At 31.6% G+C, this 9,936-nt stretch overlaps 1 protein-coding gene across 1 annotated transcript in view; it reads left to right on the top strand.

Annotated features, from left to right (window-relative positions):
* LOC114344050 (uncharacterized) overlaps positions 1-9,559 on the top strand; it is a 35,375-nt gene extending 25,816 nt beyond the window's left edge. Inside the window, exon 5 of the mRNA XM_050655400.1 lies at positions 8,107-9,559. Coding sequence (XP_050511357.1) covers positions 8,107-8,303 — 197 coding nt within the window. The 3' untranslated portion in view covers positions 8,304-9,559. The remainder of the gene's footprint in view (positions 1-8,106) is intronic.
* Positions 9,560-9,936: the final 377 nt, after the last annotated feature.

The raw sequence follows: 9,936 nt of genomic DNA on the forward strand, positions 1-9,936 counted from the left end.
CCTTTTGGTTTTGGTAAAAAAAATCGAGAAAATCACCCCCTAATTAGTATCTTAAATGAACTTAATCGTTACGACTTCACAAGTTTCTTGACTCGTGTATATATTGTTTATATTATCTGTAAGTTTCATCGGTTCAAAGTCCTTATTATTGAAAGGGCTGTAGTTAAAAGGGGTTGAACGAGTCACTGATCACGAATGTATGCAAATTTAGAAACACCAAATCTCAATCAATTTTTGTCTAACAGAAAAACAAAAAAATACATGATATTCAGAAAAGCAAATCTGACTTTTTTTGTTTTTCGAGATTTTTGCTATCTCTAACAATTTTTAAGTTATTTTGAAAAAAAAAGCAAATTTTTCAAAATTTAAATTTTTAAAATTTTTGAAACCAAATTTTTTCAAAAATAAGCACTTTAAATCGATGAAACTTACAGATCATATCAACACAACATAAGTAAAATAATTTGTGGAGCGGTAACGATTAATTTCATTTAAGTTGCTAATTAGAGGGTGTCTTCCCGATTTTTTTTTTGCGAAAACAAAAGGGACCAACTTTATTTTAAGCGTAACTGGCTTAAATTTAATGCTAGAAACTTTTTGTAAAAACAGAAATAAAGCTTTTTTAAACAAAAGACTAAGTTTTCACTCTAATGGCATACAACATATCCCACCAGAATGAAAACAATGGGAACCTTCTCTGGTTACACCTCCGAGGCTTCTACAATTTGCAAGCCATACGGATGCTGAGACTAAGGAAGATGAGGGAATTCTACAATTTACAATTCACGTCACATCTGCTCAGCGCGGTAAAGTTCCAACGAGACAAAAGAAACGAGGTTGGAGGTTCGCAGCAGTGATTTGTGGTTTATCTGCCACTGGGGAAAATCTTTTAACTACTCCTACCACCTGAGAAGGACCGCTTTTCGACCAAGTCACCTAGGGGACAAGTACTAGAGGAACATGTAATTTTTGTTCTTCATTATCCTGCATTTTGGAGAATTGCCGTGTTACGGTTGACTGCTAGCACCGTTCTGTGCTTAAGACTTTACTGAGAAGTAGTAAGGAAAACTTGTGGGGACAATATCAGGTCAATTGGGTTTGTTTCGGGAACTTTTTATATTTAACAGTGCAATAGTTATCTACCTATACCAGTACACTTATACACTTATTTTTTTTTATAATATCCAGAACATTTAAGTAATTAACATACACATAGTTCAATAGCGCTCCCACACCTGTATGTCTCTTTGTAAAAGAGGATAATTTGGGCCCAAATAACCTTTTCCCATACAGTAGTTCCTTACATTTATTTTTTATTAATATTATTAGACTTGTTTCCCATATTTTTCATATAACTATATATATATATTTTAATATTATTAGCTTGTTTCTTGTAATTTAAATTCCCAATCTGTTTGCTTAACTTAAATTCATTTGTTATTAAATTAAATTCAATCCCTAATCCCTATCCCTTCAGGATAGCTATTAGTTTTACTTGGTCATTATTAAAAACCACGAGTCAGAAAAAGGATCTTGTATCATCCAGGACTGCGTTGGTTCAGTTAGGTGTTGCCTATTCAACTCATTGAGTTATATATATTTGTATGGTTCATCCTAGGTAGGTATTTTAGTATTGATTTCTTGTAGTATTTAACGTTGCTGTACGTATTACAATCGTACGATTATTTGGTGAAGGTTGTTGTTTAACCTTAGTGTAAGTTGGGGGTACGCTCCATATAAGAGCTACCCCAGTACTAATGTAATTATAGTTGTATACTCATATTCAGATAAGTAGTTAAGTCAAATTGTCATTTTAGAGTTACATAGGTTGTATTTTTTCTAACTCAGAGGTTGTCAATAATCTAGGTAGTTATATTTTAATAAATATTTATTTGTTTGTATATCAATTATTTTTTTTCCCATTTTTGAATTTAATAATTTAATATATTGAATAATTTACAGCAGTGTAAGATACCTGGGAGTTCGGTCCATCCCTACTTCTGGCGCCCGCAATTTAGTCTATTTTATTTATCTCTTATATTTTTCTATTTTTATTATATTAATATTTATTCTATCTATTTTATAAGCCTCTCTTTTTATATTCATATTTCTGGTTCTAGTCATCATCCCTCTTTAGTTTAAGCTACTGTTCTTCGACAGTCATGCAAACGAGCCGTTCCCATCCTTGAGTGTCAAGTCGTTCTCTTGCATTTCTTGCTAGCCAATTCTATTTAGTTTGCCTCTGTCTCCCCATACTTCTATTATCAGTTCCTCACCCACTCACTCATTTCACCTTAGCATTCTAGTTCTACAAATACTACTGCAAAGTAGTTTTTTGTTACATTGGCTTTTTTTTTTCTTTTTTAAACACTTTAAAAAAGTTATAATGGGTTTTTCCCAAAAAGTGCTTAATTTTTTGGATATTTTACGTCGAAATATTCTATTTGAAGTTTGGTGAATATGAATCTATTTTTCAGTGGCTATAACTCTGGTTCTACGAGATCCAGAGACCTAACGCGTACACCATTTTGTTTTACTTTTTTATAAGCTACAATTTTGCTAAGAACGTTTTTTTCGACAAAATACTTACTTTTTGAGTTATTTTCGAAAAACCGTCTAAAATGTGGTTATTTTGTTGAAAAATGAACATATTCACTCGCAAATAACTCGAAAAGTGTTGACTTGGCGAAAAAGCTCTATAGAACAAAAGTTACTTAAAATTAGTCAGTTTACCCATTTCCGGACATATTTTGGACATATATTTTTTCACCCCCAAGAGGGGGTGAAAGTCACCCCCAGGGCAAAAGCACACATCGGCACAATATCACTTTTTTTCTTTGACACGTAAGCTATATGCATGCCAAATTTCATGCCAATCCAAGCGGTTCTTTAAAATTTAGAGCAAAAACCGTGAAAGAATGGACTAAATGTAAAATAATAATAATAGTAATGATATGATAATATTGTAATGTATAAATAGGGAATTAAAATAAACATAGAGTAGTTGAAATTAATGTAAAAATGAGCAAAATCGGTTAGATGGGCGAATGGACCCAAAAGTCCGCAGTCATACAAACCCAAGAAAAAAAACTCTTTTGTTTTTTAATTGCTAATCAAGCGTGCGCGACACTATTTATACAAGGTGTCCAAAAAATTTTTATTAAATTAAATTATTTGACAAAAAAAGAAGTAGAAGGACACCCTGTATAAATAATTATGTAAATGTTTACATTACTGAATAGAGAATTGAAGAACCTTTCAAATGAGCTACCACACGACCCCTATTCTCATTTAAAAAAATCATCGATTACGTCATCCCGCCCGGACGGATGACGTCACTAGTATACCATATAATATGCCACAATATCATAACTTAAAAATAAAAATTGACCTGTTTCGGGATTTTCCTTAAAATCGCCGGTTTATGAAATAACGAATTTATTCCTTTCATTTGCACCATACTGTCGCGTCGGTGGAAAATAGTATCGCGCACGCTTGATTAGCAATTAAAAAACAAAGGAGTTTTGAATATTGTATTGCAAAAACTCTTCGGGATTTCATCAAACGATGTTTAAAGAATATCTACCTACCCTGGCAACATTAAAATTTTCAGTTTTTCACATAGTTTTTGAGGGTTAAAATGGCCGATTTCGCAATTTTGCAATTTTTAATCGCTTATATGTCAAATCATTTTTAGAGAAAAGTCACTAAGACCTTTTCTGTTTGAAATGATCCAAAAAACCTAAAAAAAACTTTTTTAACGTGCAAAAAAAATAATTTAAGGAAAAAACAAAAAAAAAAACGTTTAAAAAATTTTATACCATCAACTAGGGGTTTTTTGATCGGATAAACTGAAAATCGGGTTTTTGAAACTGAAAATGTTTTAGCTAATTTAAAAAAAAATTCAACGCTTCGCCTTTTTTCCAAATTTTAATATTTTCAAAAATCGTAGATAATGGTATAGTAAATAATTATATTTCAATAATCACTTTGAAATTTTATGTTTCAGGATCTCTATTAGTCCCAATCACTGCAGCAGTGGAGCCATGTTTTTATTTTCACGGTGCCAGTAAATAGTGCATAAATCGTATAATTTTCAATATCTTTTTATAAAAATTGTTTCACACGTACTTCTTCTTATAATAAGTGCTCGTGCAAATTTTCAAAAAAATTGGTAAAGTACTTTTTATTTTAGAAATTCCCAAAAAAAGTATATGAATTTCGTACTTTTACACTAAGACAGCCCCTAATAATAACGGCTCTGATCAAATAAACAGAACGTCTGCTTAGAATAAAAGGACGGGGTCGAGTTCGCTCCCAATGGTAAGAATTTTACCTGAACTAAAAAAGGTAGAGTCCGAATTGGCTCCCATAGACAAAATTTATTTTACCTAAACATGTCGAAAATATCACCCAGCGTTGTCACTTCTTTCAAATTTTCTCTTTTTGTTAGAAACAGGTACCTTCCTAGAAATATCTATGGGAAAGGAGGAAGACCTAACCCTTCGGTCCTACCTTAACTTTCGGGTATTAGAGTGTAGAGCGCAAACCGGCCGATTTCAGGTAAGAGCGCAAAACGGTCGAGCGCATACCGGCCGACACCGATAATTTGTGTTAAAATTGCCACATATGCCAATGTTGAACTAAAACAAACTCTAAAAGTATTTGTCTAAAAGTATAATTTTCCTATAAAAAGTCTATATCACTATGTAAATTTCCTAAGCAGTATAAATATTACACGATTTGGCAACAATGTCTAATGTTTCCGCGATTATATGAGAGCCTACCCGCATTCATGCGGGAGCCAATTCGTACCCTTCTAAAATATACCTGAACGAAGCGGAGCGAACTCGACTTCACCCGAATAAAAACATTCCAAGGAGGCCAAAACATAATGTATTATTGGATTCCTAATAAATCACATAATTTCTGGGTGTCCATCTCGACTCAAAATTTAAATGTCAGTTCGCATGGACATGCTCAGTAAGTCACTCAATAAGCCGTACTATGAATAGGGAATGTGCACATTTTTGTTTTATTTGATAATAAATGGTCAGTTTCGTTTAAAAATAAGATTTCCAAAACTTCACGCCTTAAATCAGCAGATAGTATAATTTTTGTTAAAATCAGTGAAGCTATTTCTGAGAACCGTGTTTTTAATCTTAGAGTTTGGCAGGGGTGTGTATTAGAGCCCTTAATTTTTTTGCTATTTTCAACGAAAACTTTTCGTTTATAAATTTGCAAAAGTCTGTGTGTTATTGCGTTGCCGCTCCTGCAATACGTAGAGCAGATGTATCGATGGATTCTTATGTAGTTTTGTCTTCTGAATCCAATCCAAATCTGAAAACGGGATTTCGATATCTCTAACCGTCTTCGAGATAATCGACCTCAAAATCTAAAATGTGACGTCACAATCCGGTTATTTCCTACCACGCACTAAACGTCAGCTGAAATCTTTGATTAGGAAGTAGGCTACTTTTTTAAACTGAATTTGTTAAGCAAAGCAAATGTTATTATTTACATTTGAGTTTGACACTTCGTGGATGTCAAACTAAATTTTAAATTATTTAGCTATTAATAAAATATATACAGTCGGAAAAATTAAAGAATACCCATGAACGAACATATAAAACACGCTGTATTATTCTGTCACCGTGTCACAAAGAAAATTGTCCAGTGCAAGTACATGTAACAATAATTATTACATGTACTTGCGCTGGCCAATTTTTTGTGTGACACGGTTACAGGAAAATACAGCGTGTTTTATATGTCCGTTCATGGGTATTCTTTCATTTTTCCTACTGTATGACATTTTATAGTGAATTTAATTATTATATAAAATAATATGTGTACCTAATAAATGTATAAAAATACAATTTGAGTATATTTTGAAAGCAATAATACATTCTACTACATTAATAATGAATCAGTAGAAACGATTATACAGGGTGTCCCGGAAAATAGTGCGTTCCTTTAAGGTATGGAGAGAATACACAATTTGGAACAAAAAAGTCCTATACCATTTTTTCTAAAGTTAACCGTTTCCAAAAAAAAGTTAACATTGTTTTCCATATACCTGTATTTTAATGTTTGGAAATTTTAATAAACTGGCAACATCGAACGCACTACGGAATAATAACAGATAATAAAAACTCGTTTGTGATTGTGATTCAACAGTATTTCAAATAATCCAACCTAATAGTAGGTAATACTTATGTATTTACGATTTGTTTACTAAAATTATTTTCTTTTGAAATGTATTGAAATACCTATTGCATAATTTTAAATGAATTACACATCTTTTAACATAAAAACACGTCTTTTAACTAAACTAGTATTATGTATTTAGTAAGGTTTAAATGGGTTGAATGCTGAGTACTGCTGAGGGCTTTAACTGAATTACCTAGTTTTAATAGTTTACAGTGGAACTTAAATACACCAGATAATGTCTCAGTAATTTGTTTACTTGTGAACTGAAATAACTAAGTTGTACTTACTTGAAAATAATTATTATACCGAATAGATGTTTCAAGTAACCTTTCACAAACACCATTCATAGGTAATAACATAATAGGTAATACACTCACTATTCGAAAACATTTTCGGCATTGACACTAAACAGGATTCTTTAAAACTATCTGTTTACTATCATCTTCTATCTATTTACATGGGACTGTCTATGCTTAAATTTGCGTACCGCACATAGTTGTCAGATTTAAATTTACATACCAAAATACATTTTAATTTTTTGGTCAAACGGTTGCATTTAGAAAAAAATGTTATAAGAGTTTTTTGTTCTACATGGTGCCTTCTACCTATACCTTCAAGGAACGCACTATTTTCCGGGACACCCTGTATTTAAATTTGGTAAAATTATAACTCCACTCGACCAGCGCACGACCATACAACTCGAAACACAAGTACGCAAATACGGTTGCGTGAAGCGTGGCGCAAAGCCGTGGAATTTACGAGACTCGCTCGGTCTGGAGATCCAAGTAAAGTTCATCAGTAAAAAGTATCTTTATCATGTATGTATTATTTATTTTACAATATTGGAAAATTGTTATTTAAAATGTGGTTTGGAATAAAAAAGTATGTTCTGATATATGAAATTACATCCTTCTAATGAAAAAAAAAATATTTGACGAATTTTCTCAAATTATGGATACCAACATCATTTTCATTTATAACTTTTGTATTTTTAATTTGACGAAGAAAAGTTATTCTTCATAAAAATCTCTCCTTGGTCTAAGATTTATGATGCAACCATCATGAATCAAATTTTATTAATTTTATATGAGGTATGTAAAAAAATATGAATTTCGAGTAAAGTATATAGTTTACAACATTTAAATTAGAATGATATACTTGCACATTAAAACATAATTTTTAATTCTAAACAGCTTTTCGTAATAGCAATTTTCTATATTATGAAGTTAAATACGTATATAAATAAAGTTTTCGTTATGATAATGCTCGCATTTTCAGCTTGTTTAATGATGTATTTAACCAATAATTGGTTAAATTTTTCGTCTGCATATGAAAATTGACTCCGGTACTGTGTGATAAGAACATCAGCATAAAAACAAAAAGAAGAATATAAATACCATGAAAAGAAGTATCCTCACTTATGGGTGTGAAAATTGGACAATAAATATGAAAACCAAAAACAAAATAAAAGCAACAAGAAGAGATAGAATAAATAACATAGAGATTAAGATAAGAATGGGAATGATCTCAGATATAATAGACTACATCGAACAGAAGAGATTAACCTGGTGCGGACATGTCAGAAGAGCAGACCAAAATCGTTGGATAAATAGAATTAGGAGTGGAGCCCGATAGGAAAAAGGAAGAGATGCAGACCCCGAAGATATTTCAGAGATGAAGTGGACGATGCAATGGAAAGAAGAAATCTACAGGAAGAGGACTGGCAAAACAGAACTAACTGGAGAGAACGGTTGAGTGAAGGAATACAGTGAAAACTGTGGAAATCCTTAGTATATATATTAGTTACATCCTTTATACAATTCCGATCGCGTCATGATTTAGATAAATACATTCAAACAGTGATAGATATGGTACTAACAAAATTTTCTTTTCAAGATTCCGAAGATGCAGAGCCAACAAAATTTTCTTTTCAAGATTCAGAAGATACAGATCATAGGATATGTGGCCGATGTAAAATTTGCAGTCGAAAATCCGACAGAAAATCCAAATCGAAATGCTATAAATGCAAACGTTTTGTCTGCAAGGAACATTCAAATATTGTTTGTAATACCTGTGGCGCCTGTGTCACGTAAGTTAGTGTAGGTATACAGAGTTGGGATAAAGTATGGATAATTATGAAACTTTGCATGCAAGTACAGTGACGCAAAAGGCATCTGATGCCATATTTTTTGTTACTACTCCACTTCCGGTTTCACCGGAAATACCTTTAAATTATTTACTTTAATCAACTATTTTTAATAGGAATAAGCCACAATTTTACCAAAAAAATGATTTTTATATTTACTTTAGGATTTAAATAGGACACCCTGTATATTTTTGCAGATTTTAAAAGAACTTGTTATTTTTAATTCATACATACCAAGTTTGGAAGAGAAAACTATTAAAACAAGAAACAAATCTTTTTACAGTTAAAAAATAGGTTAATTTATTTATGTTAGGCAAATGATATTAAAAATAAAAAAAAATAATTTCAAATGTTGAAAATGTTTGCTGTTCACCTCCTGACAACGTGCAAGCCTATAAATAAATTTGTGAGTCACTTTTTGCAAAATTTCTCCACCTATTAGTTCACATTCATCAATTATTCTTTGTCTCAAATCCTGCAAGCATGTTGGTCGCCTAACGTAAACACGTTATTTTAGATAACCCCAAAGAAAAAAATCTAACGGGTTTAGGTCCGGAGAACGAGCGGGCCACTCTATGAATCGTCTACGTCCAATCCATCGATTTGGAAAATTCACTTCCAAAAAATGAAAATTTACCATAACCGATTATTATTAATATTTCAATACGATCTTTTTCACTTAAATGAACCATTTTTAATACAACTTATTTCTGTCAATTAGTTCAGTAACAGTTTTACCTACTATACTAAATTCAAATAAGTCATGCAGTGCATGTAAACAACAATTTTAGTCTACAGTATAGATGGTACTCGTTTATTTCCTACTACGTTGTATTAATACAAAAAATTATCTACAGACACTTTTTAACAATTTTTTTCTACCAAATTTGGTATGTATGAATTAAAAATAACAAGTTCTTTTAAAATACGCAAAAATGTACAGGGTGTCCCCTTTAAATTAAATAAGTTAAGGGGATTCCCGGTGAAACTGGAAGTGGAGTAGTAACAAAACATATGGCAACAGATGCCTTTTGCGTCAATGTACTTGCATGCAAAGTTTCATAAATATTGTTCTTTTCGTTTCAAAGATATTTGCTTGGTTCCATACTTTATCCCAACCCAGTATATATTTTCCATTAGTTCTAAGATCAGAATGATGTTTCTTGTTTTTGTTTAGTTGTAATTAAAAATGTGTTTTACTAACGTTTATTAATCATTTATTGATACAATACCAAAGTTAACATTATGAATACATTATTTTATTTCTTCACTTCATTGTTTGAAATTGAAGTTGAAAACAACTTCATTGTTTTTGTCAATTGTAATTTGTGACCAGTGGTCATTTTGACCCCCTTTGCTTATCCGTGTAAGAAAAAAAGGTTGGTCATCGGAAGGTTAATAAATAAAAAGCCAAAAAAACGTAATATGGGATCTCTTGATCTCAGAATCCAGATCTCCAAACAGGGTTGAGCAATTGAGCATGCTGTATTTTTGCAAGTATTTTTGAAAAATTTAAATGCAGAATGAAATATTACATTGTTACAGAAACTTTCGGCCCTCGGCAATAATGAAATCTTACA

This window comes from Diabrotica virgifera, chromosome 7 (genome assembly GCF_917563875.1).
Source record: "Diabrotica virgifera virgifera chromosome 7, PGI_DIABVI_V3a".
NCBI lineage: Eukaryota > Metazoa > Arthropoda > Insecta > Coleoptera > Chrysomelidae > Diabrotica > Diabrotica virgifera.